This window comes from Onychostoma macrolepis, chromosome 07 (genome assembly GCF_012432095.1).
Source record: "Onychostoma macrolepis isolate SWU-2019 chromosome 07, ASM1243209v1, whole genome shotgun sequence".
NCBI lineage: Eukaryota > Metazoa > Chordata > Actinopteri > Cypriniformes > Cyprinidae > Onychostoma > Onychostoma macrolepis.
In genome coordinates, this window is record NC_081161.1 from 23,095,003 (window position 1) to 23,118,539 (window position 23,537).

A 23,537-nucleotide genomic window follows, 5' to 3' on the forward strand; every position below is an offset into this window, starting at 1 on the left:
CAAGGAACCCCAAAGGGTCATAGATAGAACTCACAGCAGACAGTATACCTCTGCTGGTATGTGGCTGTGGCTTGTTAGTAACATCAAAGGTGAAATTATCATCTTCCACACACCACTGAACTCCTAGTGCTCTTTCTGTTGGAAGTTTGTCTCTGTCCAAATCTAACTTGCCAACCTCTTTTGCTCGGTCAGACTCTGGGATGCTAGATAACGTCAAACGACTGTCGGTTATCCATTTAGCTAGGTGAAAACCTCCTCTTTCACAAGCAGCTGTTACTTCCTGGATAAGCAAAATTGCTGCTTCTTCTGTGGATACAGACATCAGACGGTCATCAACATAAAAGTTAGTCAAAATTGTGTCAATTACTTTAGACCTAAAATGTTGTCTACTGTCCTCAGCAGTTCTTCTGAGAGCATAGCTTGCACAACTGGAAGAAGATACAGCTCCAAAAATGTGAACGGTCATGCGAAAATTAAGAGAATTAAGAGTACCTCTGAATGATGCTCCACAGTCAAAAACTACTCTTAACTTTTTTCTTCTTTAAGTAGTATACTCCATGATGGGGTATATACCAAATGTTACCTTCTTTTCCTTGCAATTGTTCTCCAGGCACCCTTTCAGCAAATCATTTATTAAGAACTTCAGAAAGAAAGTTATTATATTCCTCATGAAAAACAGGATCTCTTTTAAATTTTCTTTTTAGACTTTATAGGCGCTGTTCCGCAATTTGTCGATTGTTGGGCAATGAAACATCCTGATTTTTAAAGGGAAGTTTGAGGCTATAATGTCCATCCACTATTTTGGCAGACTCATCAACAATTTTCATGAATTGCTTATCTTCCCTAGACATCTCCCTTTTCTCATCGTATGTTTTCTCATTGAACTCATTATACTGGGCTATCATTAGGTCATGCAAATTGACCAGCGATATACGGTTGACATTGACTGTGGTGCATCTATTGTCTCCTCCTCTTAATGGGCCGTTAACCACCCAACCAAGCAAGGTCCTCACAGCATATGGCCCATCTCCCTGGCTGTTGATTATTTCCCAGGGTTCTAATAATTTAGAGGCATTAGTGCCAATTAACAAGCCAATATCTGCTTCTATGGTGGGAAGTAAAACTCCTTTTAAGTAAAGCCATTTGGATACTTCATTCTGAGTAGGGATGTTGTGCTTATTAACAGGCATGGAGTTTTGTGTGTATACATCTGGAAGGGCAATGAAATTGTTCTCATGTAGTGCACTCACCTCCAAACCAGACACCACATTACTGACCACTCTTGATTCATCATTCGCAACAGAATGTTGGTCCTTTTTCCAGTCATATCAAGTTGATTCATGAGGTCTGTAGTGCAAAATGTGGCAGAACAGCCAGGGTCCAGAAATGCATATGTCTGCACTATTTTATTTCCATTGTTCCCCTTGATCTTCACTGGCACAATTGATAGAACACTTTCTTCCTCACCGGCACTGGCAATGTGGCCACAAGCATGGGAAGAAATTGATGGTTTCTCGTGATTAGGATGAGATACTCCAATAGCTGTCAGATTTTCCACTTTTCCTATATGTAGTACTGTTGGGTGTTTTTTACTGCAAACTTTACAGATTTGACGCTTATTACAGGCTTTACTCATGTGTCCTTGGACAAGACATCCAAAGCATATTCCCTTTTCCTTTATAAACTGGATTTTATCTTTGTGCATCCCTTTTTTCAAACCGAGGACAAACATCTAGCAAATGTTCCTTTGCACAGAAAAGGCAAATGGCTAGCATATTTGGAGTTTGTGATCTTTCCATGGACACACTAGTGGCAAAACTGCTGCTAGAAGATTTTGGCTTGCCGGTTTTAACAACAGATTTAGTCTTAACTGCATTTCGAGTAGTTTGATCAATTATATCTCCAAATATAGGGTCAGTTAGTATGTTAACTTGCTTCTCAATAAACTTAACTAGATCACAGAATCTCACCTTGCTGTGTCCCCTTTCATTCAGTTTGTTTCCGTAAAATACTATACAAAGCAGTGTCTGCTGAAGACGTTGGATTCACTTGAGGTGCTGGCTGAGATATTGAACTGGATGTCTGGATGCTTGGGTGGCTAGGCGCTAGGGGATGCACCAACTAATCGACTAGTCAACTAGTCGACTTTAATGCTCTGCCATGACGCTTTAAGCTTGACGTCGACTAGTCGCTGGCCCTATAGAGGGCGCAACAACATAAGAAATCTCTGAAGGGCTTCCACATTTAAGCTCCGTTTCCAAACAGTTAAAATGACAAATAAATGCATACTCTGAAAGCGCTCCACAAGACATGTGTGATTATATTACTGGATGCTCGAAACTGAGCGGGAGAATGCACGTTTTAAACCGCTTATAGTACAGGTCAGTTAATCGCCATTCTAATATAATGCGCTGCTGCTCTGTAACGCGCACACACATAGGCTTCAGACAGTAGCCACACTTTACATACCGCATGCCTTTTCCGCAATCATCAGCTGATTCCTTGTTGCACTCAAATAATCCAAATCCATATAATTTCCAGCCAGGTCTTTAGACTTGTGTAGCGACCTTTTCTTGATGATAGTCACTTCTTGGGTCTGCTGGGTAAATTTTAGACACCTCTTTGTTTGCTCCTTCATATCCATTAAAGTCCAGGAAAACGTAGATCACAAATTATTTATTTGTCTTTAATGTTGCAAAACTAAACTAATACAATTTAACATTGAAAGTAAATACGGAGTAATTAACTGTAAACTATCAAAACACCGGAGAACATTAATCGGGAGAAAGAAGGTCTAAAGACCATCTGCTTCCAGCAAACCACGCATCTCATTAGACACCTGTGGCTTTATCTTATGGTTTATCCTGTAGGGAGCGCGCACAAACTCCATAAGACATACAAAATGGAAAACATGAAACAATATAGCAAAACCTATAAAATGGCTCCTACAGAAAGAATTAATTAAAGATCAACTTTCAATCAAATCGAAGTCAAAAATGTCACTTTTATAAAAAATTGTATTAGTTTGCATGTCAGCTTATGACTAAACTAAATATTTTTTTATTTACGGAGTGTCTATTTACATTGTGTAAATAGCCCGCCTTGTTGGCAGAAGCTATTTACACTAACTCTGCCCACCAACGTGTGATTGGACTGGTCAACATTACAAAAGACTGTTGACTGTCGTCAGCTGTAGTGGCGCTGATGGTAAATGGCATTTTGACCCGATTGATCGGGGTTCGAATCCGCCTTTTGGTTAACTTTTTTTTTTTTTTTCCTTTTCAAATTTCAAATCACATCAGAAAAGCATTTATTTTCAATAAAAATGAAGGAAATAATCAAAATGTTTAAAATAAAGTATCGGGAAGGTGTAGGGAGGGAGGCATCCATTTAATAATTTGAATTAAATTTAAATTTACACTCAAGTTATTGCATACTGTTTTATAATGTACTACAATACTGAGGTGCAAATAACTGCCACTATTTGCAATTAGTATAAATAGCAGAAAATCCTACTATTTTGACATAGTGTAAATAGAATCTATAGCTAATTGCACTGTGTAAATAGCATATCACTAAAAAATGCTGCTATTTTCACTTCCATTACTATTTACACTTAGTGCAAATAGCTGCTGCCTTATATTTATGTTTGTGTATGATACAGTTTAAATAAATGTCCCAACATTTTAAGGTTTGAACTTGTTCAGATGACGATATCTGTTTAAAATTCTTATTTGGGTCATACTTTCGAGACGTAGAATCTGTGATTCCTAAGTACAAAGAATATCCACACCAGTGCAGTGACTAACAGCCACACATACTCCTCAAAATATTAGATTCATCCATGCTGGAGCTGTGCCAGTGCACAACCCACGCAAAGATGATAATTGCAGGTTTCAAACAGGGTGACAAAGAGGCAAAACTTACCTGCAGCTTTAAATCAACATTAATCACAGATTTTAAAAGTGCTGAAATAATTTTTTGCTTATGATCTTGCCATTTAATGCATTTAGCTGCTTTTCAAAGTAAGAAAACAAAAAAATTTAACATTTTATTAGAATTTTTTTAAACAACGCTTTACTGAAAGTTAAATAAAAGAAAAGCATACTCAACTACAACTATATAAAACTGGAAAAAGTTGGATCTAAACTGAAACAGCATAAAAACTAACTAATATCAGCTTACTGAAAATTAAATTAAATTTAAAAGCTTATTGTATTACTGTATTAAAAGCAGTCTATTATGTGTAGTAGAGTTTTATGAGAGAGAGATTGACTGAGTGAGTGATTACCTGCATGTGATACAGCTCAGTCTCATATTCACAATAAAACATGTACTGTCCTTTCATTTGTTAAGGGTGGTTTCCACTGACAGCGCTGCTCAGCGCTTTTGGTTGTATCTTGCAAGCTGTTGTTAAAAGTAAAAACTTCAGTTTCAGTCTTTTTTAATTTAAGTCTTTACTGCTAACTTGTAAAAACAGTCTCTTGTCGCCATCTAATGGCGGAACAATGAAACTAAAATCACCATCACGAACACACACACTGTTTCCTAATACTAAATACTACCCTTAGCCTATTTATATTAATCTTGTTCGTATACATTTAGGAATACGTTTAATCATTTTTTCCTTGTCATTTTTTGTAATCAGCATATTTAAAAGCATTTAATTAGTCACAATTCTTATTCATCCTCTCGTCAGGGGCGTAAATTTCATCTAACAGTAGGGGGGGACAATAAACACAATTTCTCAAGAGCAATTTTTGAAGGGGACACAAATAATACAGTTTTAAATTTTACTTTTAAGGATAGCTATGCATACACAGCATGTGTACATAGCATGGACCGTGTTTAAATATGAGTTCGGTTCGTGGTTCACCAAGCGGTCATATTATAATTATTATTTTGCGTCATCCATAGTATTTTAGATTTCGTCTGAAACAGAGTACGTCTCTTTAGATATGCAACCGCATTAAGCCCACTGATCTGCCACTTAACATCATATTGAGCAAAACCCAACACATAGGTAGGTCTACAATATTAGCCTAATATCAGTTCACACACAGGCTTATCGTCGTGTTAGTTGTAGTGGGTGACAAGCTACAATATTAAGCTTGTTAATCTTATAATCACTCATAGAAAAAACATCTGACATCATGACTAATTTATTAATGATCCAGCATCATCTGTATTAAAGAGAGAGAATCATTTCACCCGATGTTTAAAGAGAATAAAATAGCCGTGACAGCCTAAGTTACTTACACATAACTAACTGTTACTGAGGAACTTTCTCTCTCACCGAATCGTGCGTGTGTCGGTAAAAGAGGAAAGCAGGCAGTGGACCAAACCACTGTGAGGCAAGGGAGGGGGGAATCAAAACATTTCTGAACTTAAACGGTTTTTTGCGTTTATTTTGTTTTACTACTCATGCAATTATTTTAAGTATATGTCAATTATATTATTTTTAATACACAGAGTCGCTTGTAATTATATTTTTAGGGGGGACAACCCTCAGATAGGGGGGGTCCTGTCCCCCCGTCCCCCCCGGGATTTACGCCTATGCCTCTCGTCTCTATCACTGACGAAATTCAAAAAGCCTTCAACAAACATTTTTGCCAGTAGATTTGTTAGTGAAAATACTATTTCCTGACAGCAAATGAGTCTGTTTAATTAAAGTAAAATTTACAGCCTTCACAATAGGCTACAAGCGCGCGCGCACACTTGGTTCCAGAAGAATTTTTCCCTGAGTGAATTTTTACAAAGTATTCTGTGATGAGTTGAACCAAACCATGAACCGAACAACCACATTTTAAATCAATAAAAAAAGTATTTGAAACTCTGACAAAAAGACAAATGTACAAGACTGTGTATTTAACTGCTTTTAGTAATGGAAAGAACTACAATCCCACGAAGCCCTGCGAATGATAGTGTCTTCATTTAAAATGAAAGAGGCCAATTATACTGCATTCAGTATGTTTGATAAGTTGATATACCATATGTTGTTCTCTCATGACAGAGTGTGTGTTTCTGACCTCTGAGGGGTGGAGTTCACTCTAGTCCCACATTCACAGTTCATTTGTCTGCAAATTCATACATCACCCAGAATTCCCCTGGTCCTCAGCACGGCAGCACTGCAGTCTGTCAACCCAATCCAGATTAAATAGAGACTGCTGTCAGCTCCCATACACAGCCACATTATATTATTCCCTGCAAGTGTATCCTGTGGGGAACATTTTGTGTTTAATATCACAGTTCAGCCTTTTAATTTTAGTGGGGAAGACTTAATTAAATACAAGGCGGGTGTAATGAGCCCTGTTTCCATTAGTTTCCAGACAAATCTCCTAGAACTTGAAGGAGAAAAACTACTATCATATCTTGATCTCATTTCACACTCTACAAACACCTTAATCACTATATTCAGAAGTTTAAACACTGTTTAAATCTGTGAATAAAGTCAGAGCTAACTTTATAAGCATAAATATGTCATCCAAATCCACAGAGCTGAGAGTCATCGTATAAAAACTAATTAAAAAATGTAATTAGATATCGTCTTATTGTTAGATATAATCTGAACAAATGAGACTGTTCTATTAAACATTTCCATGAATGAATATGTAAAAAGTAACCCATTATACTATAAGTAAATCGGCTATGTGTTATGTTCTACATAATTAAAATGTTTTTTTCTCCATATTAATGTGAAATTTACCATCCAGAACATTATTACACTAAGTAGAATTTATAGAGCTTCAGCACCAGTCATAATCTGTACAGTAGGCTTGTCAGGACAAACTCTAGGCTTATGTGCTGCTTTTCAAGGGAAGTTTATGAATATATAAGGAAAACGTCTGATTCTGGATTGTGGCTTTCCTGCTGTCAGAAAAGGTGAGATGGGCAGAAGCCCTGCCAACACTGTGACATGTCACATTCAAATATGAAAACAGCCCAAATCCCCAAACAAAAATATGACGCCTGTAATCCTCTGATGAAGTCTATCTGATTAAGATCACAATCACTCTAAAGAGAAGTGAGGGGAAAGAGCTGCACTACAGATCTAGAGTAAACAGACTGTATAGCATTAACTAATTTCTTCAAACAGCTTTGGTTTTAGCCCAGTAAAAAGAATAGCCTATATCTCATTGAAATCTTTTATCCTGCCATCTGCTGGACATCTAGAGTTACAGTTATTTATTTTTTATTTTATTTTTTTCCAATTATGAATTTATCTTTTCTTACCTTTTATCACTAATGTAGCCTACATTCAAAAATAAATGCTGGATAATCTGATCCTTTCAAATCTATACGTTTTAGATGTAGTTGCTATAGATTTGTGTAATTTGGCCACTTACTGTTTATTTTAACATCAAAGTAGCCTAGTTAAATTCCCCTGCCCCTTCATGCTGTAATTTAAAATTCCCCTGAAATGATTCATGCTGTAATTTTAAGTGAAATAGTGTAATGTTAAAATCACATGACTTTGATTAGGGAGATTTTAAATAAATAAATAAATAAATAACCTTTTAACTCTGATATTTAAATATAGTTATTTCGTTTTCATTATTTAATGTAGAAATTAACCACATGAACAACATTCCATTATCAATTAGTAAAATGCTTTGAATTCTTAAAAAAAAAAAAATTCAAAGTTGAACCCAATTTTAAAATGATGGAGCTCTAAGTGGGGCAGGAACTGTAGGGTCATGTTGGAAGCAGTTATGTTTTTGAGTCAAGCTCAAAAATTTCCATGCAGTGGTTTAAATAAACAACAACAGTGACATTGCATGTATTATACTAGTTATTTAGTTGATTTACTGTTCACTCTTTAGGGGACAGTAATGACTTTAATTGAAGAATGTATGAATAAGTGTTTCTGTTCAAAGTACCCTCTTTTGTGTTCCATGGAAAAATAGGTTTGTTAGGACATGAGGGTATGTAAATGATGACAGAATTTACATCTTTGTATGACCTATTGCTTTGAACAGTTAAGTCCAACAAAAAGTTTACTTCCTCAAAACAGATCCTCTTTTGCTTTAAAGTAAACACAGGTTGTAGCAGACACATCATATGATTTTCTGTCATAAGAGAGTGTAAGGGACTTTCAGTTAAAAGTCAAATATTTCTGAATTACTGACATATAAATGATTCATAAACGGTAAGGGTTTATACAGTGATTCATAAATTGTAAGTGTCTATACAACGGTTCATAAATGGTAAGTGACTATGCATTTAATCAGCGTCACCACTCTGACCTTATATTATATCATTATGAGAAAGTGAAGAGTTCTTTCTGTTAGAAATACATTTATTTAGAATTATATTCACAAACAGACAGCGATACATGCATGAACAGAATTCAGTGTATGTTGTGGCTCAATCACTCAAGATGACGTGAAAAGAAAAAAAAAACATATCCTCCTGCAAATGCCCTTTTGAAGCCCACGTAGTAGCAGTATATAACGCCTTTAAAATAATATTTTTTAGCTAATGTAAATACAGCCCCAATTAATCAATTTCAGCATTTGATTTTAAGGACATTCTTGTTTAATTCTGTATATAATAAACAATTCAGGTAATGACCTGAGTGGCCACTTTTAAATCTGGGTCTTGAAGGAAAACCAGATGAAAAGCACTGATCTATATTATGTAAGTGACATGAGCTGCTGTCCATATCCAAAGAAACTTACAGAGATAGTCAAGCTGTATTGAAATGCCTTGCTTATGGGCACAATGAGTTTGTGTTTAAATGGGTCCTATTATGTCAAAAACACACAAAGTTCACATTATCAGAGTCGGTTATGTCTGTGAATGTAAACAGCATTAGTTTCAGTTGTATTACCCAGGTGAAAAACAAGTACACTTCCATAATTTACTTACAGTAAAGTGCTCTATTTTCGCGCACTCTTTGTATTTAAAAAATGTATTTAGTTACCAGTTAAATACATTTTTTAAATACAAAGAGTGCGCGAAAATAGAGCACTTGAAGTACATTATGGAAGTGCACTTGTTTTTCACCTTCTGTGAAACGTCACTTGGACACGGTGACAACACTACTAACGCAACTCAGCCAGACCTCACCCCTCAATTGTTTTTTGCTTATGCCTAGGGTGGGATTTAATTTAAATGTGGGATAATTTTTTTTTTTTTACTGATATAGAGAATAACTCCCTTTGGAGTGGACTTTGTGCATTGTAACTTTCCTGATCTTTTTTCATGCACAAACAGCAACATTATACACAATAAATGAAAAACAACAAAAACAAGCATAATAGGAGCCCTTTAATTACTAAGAGACAGTACATCAACTACATACAGGATGGAAAAGATTTCATCACACCCTGTGTGGGTGTGGGTGAAGTCAGCAAGTGAAATAAGTTATAAATGCAGTGATCCGTAAGAAGTTTGTCTTAACACAGCACATCGTCCACTAGTGTGTCCATGCCATGCAGAACCACAGCGACTCCAGTTTAAACTCCACCAGCTGGACTACAGCTAACCTGGTCAGCAGTGGCCTGATGGGTCTTTGCTTCATGATTGGAGTTCCTGGTAATATTGCAGTAATTGTTTTCATAGTTCGGCATTTCAAAAAGGACAATTTCACCGTTCATCTGATGCTGAACCTGGCAGCTGCAGACATTTTATGTTTGATAACCCTGCCTGTGTGGATCTACAACCAACTCTACAGCTGGAGTATCAGTCAGTCGTCCTGCAAGTTCTTCACAGTACTCGTCTACTGCAGCGCATACTCAAGTGTGATAACAGTAACTATGCTGAGTTTGTATCGTTGTTTACAAATTCGGCATCCACAGTGGTCCAGAATGAGCAAGAGACGAGAGAGAGCGCTGCTGATCAGCGGCTGGGTTCTGGCGCTGCTTTTCTCTGGTCCTGGTGTACTTACACAAGAGATCGTTCAAGGTGAATCCAAGAAATCTTGTGGCAGGATCTTGTATTCAGAAAGGTACAGGCTTACTGTTGCCATACTGGAGATGCTGCTGGCTTTTTTTCTTCCTTTCATGGTCATATTGACTTCATATTGCTGCCTGCATCAGAAGGTGACACAGGGAGTGTTCAGCCACAGGCAAAGATTGACCAAACTGGTGACCCGGATTGTGGTAACTTTCTTCATTTTTTATGCTCCACACCAAATTATTAATTTGTTTCAAATTTTTGAAATAGTTTTCAAATCATCACTACCAGTTTTTTCAGCTAAACTCCATGAGATTAGAAGTTCCACGGGTGACATTGCAGGAAGTCTTACGTTCATCAACAGCTGTGTGAATCCCTTCCTCTATGCTGTGGCTTCAAAGACTTTACGTCAACAAAAATGAACAGCTTTTCAGTACAACTGAAGGGACATGCTGTTTACAGAGGAGTCATTCTCATCTGTGAACATAGCAGATATTTTTACCCCTTACAAACTGTAATGGAAATATTAAGCAAACAATCTGGATTCTGGATGAAAAGTTGTAGTTACATTTGACTGATGCTTTATCCAAAGCAACTTATATTGTACCAAAGGTTTACATTTTATCAATTCATACATTCCCTGGGAATCAAACCAACCCATGACTTTGGTGTTCTACTGTTTGAGCTACAGGACGTTTAAAGGTGAAGTTGGGCAATTATTGAAACAACTGTTAAATATTTAATGTTTTAATGTTTAAAAATATTTATTAGCTTACTTTAATAGCACTATATTAATCTTTAAATGATTGATCTTTATAGTACAAAGAAAGCAATGTCTCAATGTCTCACCCTCATGTTGTTCCAAACCTGTATGATTTTCTTTCTACTGTGGAACAGAAAAGATATTCTGAAGAATGCTGGCGTTCAAACAACATATAGACAATGTTTTGTGTTGTGCTGTGAGTAATTTATATGTGTGACTGTGTTTGATGTGTCTGATTATGTAACCAAAATAAACAAAAATTAGTACAAATCAGCACAAAATGGTGCAATATCCCACAGCAGATATATTCCATTTATTACTTTAAAACATGGTTTGGATTATTTCATTTGGGTTAGTTATATCACAGAACACTTTGTTTTTACAGCTACAATAAAATAATAAATCATGGTTGTTTTGTAACATTTTCAATGTGACATCTGATACTGATCCTCTGAGGAAAGCAGCAGCAGCTCACTGTTGCTATAGCAACCTTCTCAGGTGAATACAACTTATTTGAAGTAATCTGTTTGGTGCCAGAAAATAATTTGCACTGTTGTTACATAATATAAGCCAAACATTTCCGTAAGATATGTGGAATCTTTCATTTATAATCTCTTGAATGGTCTAACTGAATATGATAGTATAGGACTGCAATGAGCACACAGCAATGTGATACAGAATTCTACTTATTATAATAACTATATAGCTGACCTCTATAATAAAGTATTTTAGATGTTCTTCTGCCTCTAATAGTAGCTTTTAAGTCATTTTCAATGGCTGATGCAACAATGATCTTGGACTTCATATTTGACACCTACAAATTGCAGCCTCAGGCAAAACAAAATGTTTATTGTTACCAATGTCATTGTACAAAGACTTTATTTATAGGCATATTATTTGTTTATTTTGCAACTAAAAGATTGTCAAAGACTTACCACCTGGATAAATTAAGATGGTTTGATCATAATGATATCAACATATAGGATAAAACTTTTTTTACTCGGTCATTGATATAGAAAGTAGCCCTCATCTCATGTAGTTGTACATTATTTTAAACATTTAGGCCTTGTTTCACAGACAGGGCTTAGAATAAACCAGGATTCATAGTTCAATTTGGACATTTAAGTAATTTTTTATAAATGTGCCTTAGAAAAACATTACTGGTGTGCATCTAGAGACAAAACAAAGGCACTGATATATTATAAGATCAGTCAGTGCAAGTTTCTTTCAGTTAAAACAGCTCAGACTTACATTTTAGTCTAGGACTAGTCTTAAACCTTGTCTGTGAAACCGAGGGGTTAAAGTGGAAATAATACAGTACTTTTTGGACCTTAGTCTGCTCAAATAGCTAATGTGGTTAGCATCCACTAGATGGCAGCAAAGACATGCTACATTTTCGTAGCCGTCTCTATGCAGGTAACAATGCGCAATGCAGAACGGCAACAAAACTTCTCTTATACAAACGCAATACAACATATCTTATAAACAATAGATTTCCACAATGGATTTCCACTATGTAAAGTAGCCAATGTCACAAAAAAAAAAAATAATAATAATTACAAAAACATATTTTCTCACAGCCACTGCTGTTATACGTGGAAATCAGCTTTTTCCTGAGTCTCTGTAGTAAGCATATCTAAATGAACTGTTTTGAGGAAATACAAGACAAAAATAAACTTGTCATCATTTTAATGAAGTTATATCTCTGTCTCTCTTATCTTCCCATTTCTGCCAAAGAGATCTTTCTTCATAAATTAGATAACGTTAATCTTCCTTTGAGTAGATCAGTTAAAACAACTTAAAAAAAAAAAAAAAAAGATCCTGTCAAGATGCAGCAAACTATTAAAAAAAAAAATAGTTGCAGACAGGTTAAATGTTGCCTCTACAGTATTTATCAGATGTTCTTAACCAAAGTAATTTAGACTGCTGGGTAGTAAATGATTAGCCTACATATATTCTGGATTACATAATCAGTTTCCAAAAATTAAGTACTTAAGTATAAATAGAGTATATTGCATTTTAAAATACTCATAATCAGATTACAGTTACTTTAGAGGAGTAACGGAGTAACGAAATACATGTGATGGCATTACGTATTTAAAATACAAAATATGAGTAACTTCTACCAGGATACAACGTCTAATCTGAAAAAGCATCTCGAGGGAAGTTGTTCTTGATCTTTGAAATTCTTTATCCAGTGACTCGTTTTTCTATTTTCTCATATTTTGAGTGTTGAATCATTACGTTTAATATTTCTAAGAATTTAATTGAAAAATGACACCGAATTCTCCTAGATTTCACACTTTGAATTCAGTTAACAGATCCATACGAATCATGCATGAAATAAAAGTTTATTAAGTCAAACGATAGCTTTGTGTGTCTTTATTCATTAGAAATGTTCTAGAATAGATCGTCTTTGGCGCGGTAATGCGAGTTCGTGATTCGATTCGTGCACAGAGTCAATCTTTTAAATGAATCATTTCTTTGGTTTAACGAAACCAGTGTGAATGGTTCACATTAAACTGGATAGAGCTGGGGCCTGTACCATGATGGTAGATGAACAAATTTAGAGTTACAGGATTAGTTTCGAGTTGACAAAACCAAACCTCTCCGATCCGGCTTTGTTGGTACCATGATGCTGATCATCAACTTTCTTTGTTAACTCAGGCTTTGATCCTGAGTTTGTGGAGCACGTGCACATGAATGTGTGACATCAGTGCCTTGGTTAAAAGTTAAAGATTTTGCTAAAGGTTAAAAGATTGAAAAATATGATTCATTTAAATGCATTTACAATGAAAAAGTACTTGTTCATGAAAGAGGACAAATAAAATAAATTATCTTGCTTTATCAATGCAGTCACAAGTGAAACTTAAGTTAGTTTATATTGTTGGAAATATACAGCGATAGAGACTCGAACATGTAAGGTCAGTCATTTTTAAAGCATTATCTATTGATTCTACAACTTATTTATATTATATACAATCTGTATCTATTAACATTCATTTAAAATAAATTATTTATAATAACTGTTAAACTAAAATAGCTTGTGTGTAATGGATTAATAATAATATGAATCATATAATTAAATAAATAATATAAAATAATGTAATTATCATTAAGGCCAGACCAACTTTTTTTTTTTTGTACTAGTGACCTTTAATTTGGAGCAAGATAAACTGGGAGAGTGACTTTTTTTGTGTCAGACATGTGTCAGTTAGCTCACATCTGATTGGTCCAATTTCAGTTTGAGATCTCTAACTCAGAACATAACCTGCCCCGGAGCAGGTTAGCTGTGGAGTGTAAGTTACTATGGCAATGAACGCAGCTAAAAGCCAAGCTACATTCATGGTACCTAAAACCCAGAGTTGGCGCAAGCTAAACTGAAACTTACCTGGCTAGCCAGCTAATCCAGCTTCATGGTACAGGCCCCAGGGGTATGTTTCCCAAAAGTATCGTTAGCGAACTGTGGTTGTTAAATTACATTGAACTAACGACATCACTTGCGACCGTAGTTGCTTTGAGAAACGAGCCCTGTCCATTTTGACTCAGCGATCGCTTCTCCATAGAGAGGATTATGAAGTAACCATTTAAAGTTAGGTCCATTCATTAGACAAATCTATTGTATAACTTGGAGAACTGTGCCAGTTGTTTTGGCTACTTTTATGATATGTTTGGTGTGGTTGGATTCGTTTTGAAGCTTGCAATGCAGCATGAAACACCACGGAATCCCATTCATTGTATTCAAATTGAATTTATATTGATTGGTGGATTTAAATGACATAAAATGTATGGTTGTTGTTGCTGTTGTTCATAGGAATGCTGTGGAAAACTGATGTTGTTAAAAAATGCAAACAGAAAACATAAAAACAAGACATTAAGTTAATATGTTCCTTTGTGTTATAGGCCTATAGCTTAAGTAGCTATTTCAAAGTATTCTAAAGTATTTAGATTAAGTTGCTAAACCTGAGTAATCTAACTAAATACATTACTGATTACTTTTTAAAGCATGTATTTTGTAATCTGTAGTGAAATACATTTTAAGCCTGCATATTTATATTACATATTATTCACACAATTCTTCTTTTTTTCTCTTTTAAAATTTCCTTTAAAAATCCTACTGTGTGTCATACTGTGTGTCACTTAGCTTAACTATATTCCCAAAGATCATGTAAATAAATGAGCAAAAATGCTTCTCGATTGTCATCATCATATCCAGTGACCATCAGTACCCGTAGTAAGGGAAGTCTGGACAAATGTGGAAAGGCTTTGGTCGTATAATGTCATTGCTTTTTTTGTTGTTGTTGTTTGTTTATTTTTTTTATTTTTTTTTTATATATTTATTACTTTTTGGGGCTCTCGTGCTTGTCAAATGAATTACAGTACAAAGGAACATTAATTGAATATTTGAATGTTTTAAAATATATTTACATTCAGAAATCTAATATATTTACATATACAGAAATATAATATATTAACAAATATTAGAAATTAATATATGGACATATATTGCAAATTAATATATTTACATAGTCTGATATCTAAATGTATTTACATATAAAGGAAATAAATATATGTAAATAGTTATGATAAAAATATATTTACATATGCTTAATATATGCGAAAAATATTAAAAAGCAGTTAACGCAGGTAAAGCAGGTTACTGTTCTTTTTGTTTTTTACACAGCAGATTAAATATTTCATTCGAAATATACTCTTGTATAATAACAACACAACATTGAAAAATTATATTAATCACATGATATAAACTGTAAAAACAGGATAAAATAGGTCTAAAATGGGGGAGATATCTTGGAAAAAATCCCCCTGGTTCTATAAAATGATTTCTATGCTCCAGGTGTAGGCTAAACCACACCATGGAATTAGATTTACTTGTATTCACGTGCATTGTAAAACATTATTGCTGCAATTAGTCATCACAACTTAAAATTCAACAGTAGAATAAGTAATAATGTGTTGTTTCAACTTAAGTGTTCGTGCTTGACTTATATTTAACTTTAGTTTAGTTTAGTTAAAGGTAGGGTAGTAGATTTCGGAAAGCCTAGCAATAGCAAGTTAGCTTTAACAGCATAAGATACCACCCTCCCTGCAAATCACTCTCCAAAGCCACGCCTCCTCTAAAACACATGAACACGCACAGCGACACGATAAGAGATGGCATTGGTGGAAGGTTGAATGCAACAATGTCACATTACCTCATCTCATTCACTGGTGAGAAAACATTACAGTACAAAGCGCATAAAATTACAATAATAGCGGCCTTTATTCTCGCTAAGTCTGCGCTAATGACATATCATGTCTGTGCGAACAGGGTTGGCAGGCAGGTGGGACCCCAGCTAACAAAAAAAGGTCCCCAGGACGTCCCCTAAACGGCCTCTGCGAACGTCCCCCGGACGTCAGCGTGTAGGGTCCCCTTGACGTCGAGCGGACGTTCGTGAAGAGGTCCTCCGGACGTTCACGAGGACGTTCACAGGACGTGCAGCGGCCATTCGGGACGTTTAGGGGACTTTCGCTTTAAGTACTCTGAATGTCATTTTATTTTACTTTTAGGCTAATCAAAGACAACAGACACGTTATATGGAGCAAAATACGTTTATTTTAATTGAACAATTGTAAAGTTGCGGTGCTCTTTCCGTGTGTGTGTGTGTGTGTGTGTGTGTGTGTGTGTGTGTCTGCGTCTCTGGTTGTCAGCTGTGGGTTTAGTCCGATGGCAATTCTTCCCGTTGTTTTATAACCTAAAACAACAAAATAAACACATTCATTAGTGTTATGATTGATTTAATATGTCTAGGACTACCATTTATCCATTGAAAAAAGATTTGCAACATTGTTGTTGACAATTTGGATTTAGACCAAGCGGTCCGAAATTTAGTGCACATATGAAGATAGGCTGTCCCAAATGGGCTTTTTTGCTCATATAAGCGTCTCAGTGTGTATTTTTACCATATGAAGATTCAATATTTAAGTTCAATATCTGTCAATATTACATAAGTTTACATGCTAATGTTAGCTTCGAAAGTGTTCACAGCCTAACGAGCAGCCGTACATGACAGACAACTTCAGCAAACGTTTAAAAAGGTAAACGTTTCATAAAATGTAAGCATTACGAGATACACATTGGTTACAGTAGCTAATGACCACAAACATAAAAGTATAAATACCTTTTCGATCGATGAAAGCTAAAACTCAAGGCCGTGTCTGAGGAAATCACCGGGAGAACCGTTAACGATCAGCTGAGCGTTGCCATGGATACATGCTGCGCGTGCCCTAAAGTGACGTCATTCGATCATGTGCTCATTTGATCGACACTTGCGTCTATATTACACAATTTGTTTTTCTTTTTCTTTTTTCTTTTTTTGAGCTGCACGTGGTATAGCAGTCTTAAATGCAATAACTAAAATAATAATTTTCCTAAATAACTTTTCTTGTCGGCTTACCAACAGTTTAATATATAAATGGAAAGAATTAATTAATTTGTCTTACCTGTGTTATTTTCCTCTTTCTTTTCTTCATGTTTTCCTTGGCTGCATTCATCACTCTATAACATTCTTTAGAGCTCATGCAACCTTATTTTCTTCATGCATGGGGAATGCATAAACCTAATTGTAGCCTATATGTTCAATTACATTATTGAAGGGTATCATGATTTTGATGTTTAAATGTTTAAATGCTGAAAACAGACTCCTGATTTGATGACATTTTTATTTACAGAAGTTACTCCTATTTTCTTTTTCAAGAAATGAAAATTATTAATTTAACATTAACTTCATTTTACAATGAATTCAAATAATACTATAGTAAATAATAATAATAATAATAATAATATCAATCTGCAAAACAAAATTTTTTTTTTTGCATTCTATTATCACAGTTGAAAATATTTTTTAAAGGAATAGGGTGAAGTCAGCTGAAATGGGCCTCGTTTTGGTAAATGACTTATAATACCATCAAATAAGCAATGCATAAGAACTAATGATATTTTTATAAATTAGCATGGGTAATTGTTCTCTTAAATATGTATATATTTTTAAAATGTCAAAAAGTATAATTGTTTTAAAATTAAGAGAGTTAGAGTATCAGCAGGTACCTTCTTGGCACAACATTAAGTTAAAATGGGCCAATATAAAAAGAGAACAACACAGTGTCAATTTACTATTAAAAATAAAATGATTTCAGCCGAAATTACCTATGGTCTTTAGTGTGCCATAGCAACAGCACCATATGCATTTCATTAAATAGAAAGTTGAATGAATATTTCATTAAACAATGCAATTAAAAATGAACTGATCATGTTGTATAGGTGTGTGTTTCTGTGCAGTGGTGCCTTTTGTGTGCATGTACACTACCAGTCAAAAGTTTTTGAACAGTAAAGAAGTCTCTTCTGCTCACCAAGCCTGCATTTATTTGATTCAAAGTACAGCAAAAACAGTAATATTTTGAAATATTTTCACTATTTACTACCGACTCCAAGCTTTTGAATGGTATATTGTATAATGTTACAAAAGCTTTTTATTTCAGATAAATGCTGATCTTTGGATCTTTCTATTCATCAAAGAATCCTGAAAAAAAATACTCAACTGAATAAAAAAAGTTTCTTGAACAGCAAATTAGAATATGTGACCCTGGACCACAAAACCAGTCTTAAGTTGCTGGGGTATATTTGTAGAAATAGCCAAAAATACATTGTATGGGTCAAAATTATTTTTTATTTTATTTTTTTTTTTTTATGCCAAAAATCATTAGGACATTAAGTAAAGATCATGTTCCATGAATATATTTTGTAAATGTCCTATTGTAAATATGTCAAAACTTAATTTGAGTATATGCATTGCTAAGGACTTCATTTGGACAACTTTAAAAGCGATTTTCTCAATATTTTGATTTTTTTTGCACCCTCAGATTCCAGATTTTCAAACAGTTGTATCTCAGCCAAATATTGTCCGATCCTAACAAATGGAAAGCTTATTAATTGAGATTTATACATAATCTGAAAGCTGAATATTGAAAAATTGACACTTATGACTGGTTTTGTGGTCCAGGGTCACATATTAGAATGATTTCTGAAGGATCATGTGACTAGAGTAACGATGCTGAAAATTTAGCTTTGATCACAGGAATAAATTACATTTTAAAATATATTCAAATAGAAAACAGTTATTTTAAATAGCAAAAATATTTTAAAATTTTACTGTTTTTGCTGTACTTTGGATCAAATAAATGCAGGTTTGGTGAACAGAAGAGACTTCTTTAAAAACATTAAAAATCTCACTGTTCAAAAACTTTTGACTGGTAGTTTATGTGTATGTATTTTTTTAAGACTAGATTTTGTGTGCCTACATGTCTAGGCCTATAAACCTATTTTAAGGTTCCTGCGGTGCGAAAGGGCCTATGGTAACATTCTTCACAGTCATGACAGAAAATCAAAATACTGCCCTAAACTCAATAGCAGAAAGACAGCGCGATCCTCCCAGATAAACAAAGATAAAGTATGGCAGATAAACAAAGCAGTTTCCCAGAACTCAGAGCGGCGTGACGTCAGCTTCTCATTCATATGACATGTTGTCATGACTAAATTGCAGCAACATTTTTTTTACAGTGGAAAACAGGAACAGAAAATGTCTATAAACAGTACTATTTTACTTTCCAGGACCTTCCAAGGAGATGGAAAGGTTGTGACTAATTGTTTATTGCCTTCTTTTGCTTAGACTGATCACATTTCAATGTGTAACATGAGGCACTGCTACATTGGAAGCCACCCATGTTGCAACCCAAATAGTAATTCACATGAACATTTTGCAAGAACTAACAAGAGTTGTTACCATCTTATAACGTTGTATTGTGCAATAAGCATTGGACAGTCTGGGAACTTACCGCCTGCCTGCCATCTCACATCATAGATGAGGCAATATTTATGAGAAGACATGAATCTAACGGTACACAAATCCACAGCTCAAACATGCCAGCAGTTCTAAGACTTTACGTGGGTAATGGGGAGTTTTGTACAGATTCTGTTTCTTGTTGATATTCTAGTCTCCAGATATGACTTGAGACACTACTATAATGCAAGTGATTTTTATTATTAGGCAGGTAACATGGTTTGATGTATGTCCAGCACGCAACCTAATAGTCATCTCATTATCACAACGAGTAACTGTTTAAAAATAAGAGGAAAAATTAAAAAAGATCCTTTACCATACCTAATGAATGTCTTAAACAGTTAACCTGAGTGACATCTGAGACTTTGTATATGTAGGTAAGCAGTGCGTGCTTATGTGGATCAAATTCATAATTATATGGTAATATTTTATTTACCACCCTGTGGTTTATATATATTTCGCATTAATAGAGGCTTAACATCCTGTACTAGATCTATGAGATTATGAAAGAAAAAAATTAATCCGAACTCTGTGGGTGTGTATGTCAGGAAGTTATGAAATAGGTTATAAATAAGTGTGTAAATGTGAAAGTGGTGATGTTTGTAGAAGTCGTCTTAACGCGATACTAGTGTGTCCGTGCCATGCAGAACCACAGCGACTCCAGTTTAAACTCCACCAGCTGGACTACAGCTAACCTGGTCAGCAGTGGCCTGATGGGTCTTTGCTTCATGATTGGAGTTCCTGGTAATATTGCAGTAATTTTTTTCATACTTCGTCGTTTCAAAAAGGACAATTTCACCGTTCATCTAATGCTGAATCTGGCAGCTGCGGACATCTTGTGTTTGATAACCCTGCCTGTGTGGATCTACAGTGACCTAAAGAGCACTGACCAAGTAACCTGCAAGTTCTTCACAGCACTCGTATACTGCAGCGCATACTCAAGTGTGATAACAGTAACTATGCTGAGTGTGTATCGCTGTTTACGGATTCGACATCCACAGTTGTGGTCCAGAATGAGCAAGAGACGAGAGAGAGCGCTGCTGATCAGCGGCTGGGTTCTGGCGCTGCTTTTCTCTTGTCCTGGTGTACTTACACAAGAGATCGTTCAAGGTGAATCCAAAATGGTGTGTGAAAGAAACCTGAAATCAGAAGCCAGACTTATTGTTGCTCTACTGGAGTCACTGCTTGGATTTTTTCTTCCTTTCACAATCATGTTGACTTCATATTACTGCTTATACAAAACAGCCACGCAGGGAGCGTTCAGACACAGACACAGACCGACTAAACTTGTCACACGGATTGTCATAGTTTTCTTCATTTTTTGGGCTCCACACCAAATAATAAAATTAGAGGAAATTTGTGCAGCATTTTCAGGATCAGAGCCAGTTCTATCTTTCATTGGTGACATTGCTGGAAGTCTTACATTTATCAACAGTTGTGTGAATCCATTCCTGTATGCGTTTTCCTCGAAGAGTTTACATAAACGCACACAGCCAGTGGAACCTGGAGTAACTAACGGCTCACTGCATTTTCAGAGGGATCATTCCATTGCTGTGAGCAGCTCACTAGTTAAGCCTAACACCATGGACTAAAAATATCTGTCATATCAACATATGCAGTAGAAACTGGACAATGATAGGAGCACCTTTTAAAAATGCATTTGGATGAATTTCAGATAACTAAATACATAGCACTTTTGAATGATAATTTGATGAGTTTACTTTAATGTATCTCTGATGCACTGAGAAGAGATCTAGGCAGATGTAAAATTATATTTTATTAAAACCAATGATCATAAGTATAAGTGATAATGATTACAGATGATTATATGTAAAATATGAAAACTATAAATGGACAATATCCAAACTGAATATATTCTGCTAAAATTCCAAGGGAATAGACTAAAGTCTGAGTAGTAATCTTCAAGAGCTAAAGAGATGAAGATCTTCAAAGCATGCAATAAGAGTAAAGGGTAAAGAAGCAATATACAGTATAGATTTTAGACTTACATCCTCTTACAGCATCATGGAATGTTTACATTCCACTTTACACTAAGGTGAATTTAGTTCAGGACTAGGTCATCTATAGGTAGAAGATAAAATGGAGACATGGGTTGTAGTTTTACATCCTTGTGATACTGCGAGATACTGTGAGAACCTCCAAGCAGTATCTGTTTTCTAGAAGAAACAACAGACTTAAGCAATCTTCTTGCAAATAACAACTCTTGGAAAAGAACAGCATCAAAAAAAAAAAGAGAGACAAATTAAGCAAACATCCTTGCATATAATTTATTTTTTTTCACTTAATCTTAACAAAATGTATATGAGTAACATAATACAGTAATATGAATATAATGTAATAAAACCATAAATGAATAAGTCATAATGAATATACTGTATGAATGAATATGAAAAATAAGAAAACATAACCATATTGGAAATTGTGATACACTAATCTCTAATTGCATCTGATAACCACTGTAATGCAAAATCGATTATCTTTATGAATTACATTATCACTTTGAACTACAGTGCATAAATGAAAGCATTGTTTAATTGCATGCTGCTAGCATTTAGTACTGTACAAGCTAATGACAGTACAGTAGCTTGCTCACCTGTAAGCCTTGTGTACAATAATGTTGAAAAAAGTACCTATTAATTACCTATTATTATAAAGAACACTATTTTAAAAACAGCTGAGCTGTTGTCATGAGTTGAACAGTATCAGCTGAATTGCTGTTTCTGTATGTTTTTATACATTGTTCCTGTTTCCAATCAGACCACATGTTATTTCTGAGAAGACAGTGAATAAGACAGTTTTTTCAAAGACTGAAAGGGTTTGTGATTATTAATAAAGGCTGTCACATTATTTGAAAAACCGTTTTGTTTTCTACTCCCAGTTCACTGAAGCTCCTCCTCCTACCTTTTGTCAGAGGTCTCTGAAATCAAAACAGAAAACAGCCAGAAAGTATGGGGGATAGTTTATAAAAGAAAAATCCAGAGGAAGACCATCTCCTGAGGATAGAAACTATCTGAGAAGGGTTTGGGAATCAGAATTGCACAGCTGTGTAGTTGTAATCGAAATGAATTCCACAGCAAATGCAAATTGATTTTTAGGTAAAATTAAAGAGGTGGCACAGATTCTGTTTATAATGAGGATTCATTGCACCACTGGTAAAAGTTATTCATGAAGTACTGGGAAAAACTGATACAATACTGCTGACAGTTCAACATACTGCAAAATAAAAACTTACCGATACACTGTTACAAAAGTTTTCTATTTTAAATAAATGCTGTTCTTTTCATCAAATAATCCTGAAAGAATCACAAGCAGCACAAATGTTTTCAAGATTTGATTTGATTTAAGATTTATTGCCATTTGCACAGGTACAGTACATTGCCGTATAGGTCCATTGGAATTCTTGTGCATTTCTCAAAAAAGTAAGTGTTTTTGAACACTAGAGTATGGCACTTTCAGACATAGAGTAAATATCATTAATAACCATGTGAAATTTCCATCAGATACTTAAGAGCGTCTATTGCCTGCTCAATGTATGTCAATGTGATGCAAAGATTAAGAATAACATTATCTCCTTTTCACTCATGTAATGTTACCTACCCAAAGGTGACCCTCGTGTGGACTAAGAAGAGACAACAGTGAAGACGGACCTGTCAGACCGCACTTCAGCTGCACACACACACTGATACTTTAAGGCGTCTGTTAACTTTTATGAGGGTTTTATTGCTTTTCTCAAGTGGATGGCTTGATTTATAATATGACGTATAATATGCGTGCAGAAGTGTACATTAATTTGGATAGGTACCCTACCACTGGGTGTAATGGTGCACTGATTAATAACACAAATCAGAAAAAAAAAGCAGTAAGACTAAAGGAAGTGCATTACATTCTTCAAAAGTGCCAACCTTCTTATAAATGGAGCCATTTTTTAAATGGACTTCCCAAATCAGCAAAACAAGCCG

At 35.0% G+C, this 23,537-nt stretch overlaps 2 protein-coding genes across 2 annotated transcripts; both read left to right on the forward strand.

Moving 5' to 3' along the window:
• The first annotated feature begins 9,437 nt into the window (after nt 1-9,437).
• On the forward strand, nt 9,438-10,322 carry LOC131543843 (leukotriene B4 receptor 1-like). Its single transcript, XM_058781658.1, has one exon. It carries the CDS (start codon nt 9,438-9,440, stop codon nt 10,320-10,322), a length of 885 nt encoding a protein of 294 aa, XP_058637641.1.
• A 9,853-nt stretch (nt 10,323-20,175) lies between these two features.
• LOC131544331 (leukotriene B4 receptor 1-like) lies at nt 20,176-22,421 on the forward strand. The gene has a single exon (XM_058782472.1). The coding sequence runs from the start codon at nt 20,199-20,201 to the stop codon at nt 21,147-21,149; it is 951 nt and encodes a 316-aa protein (XP_058638455.1). The 5' UTR covers nt 20,176-20,198; the 3' UTR covers nt 21,150-22,421.
• The last annotated feature ends 1,116 nt before the right edge of the window (nt 22,422-23,537 follow it).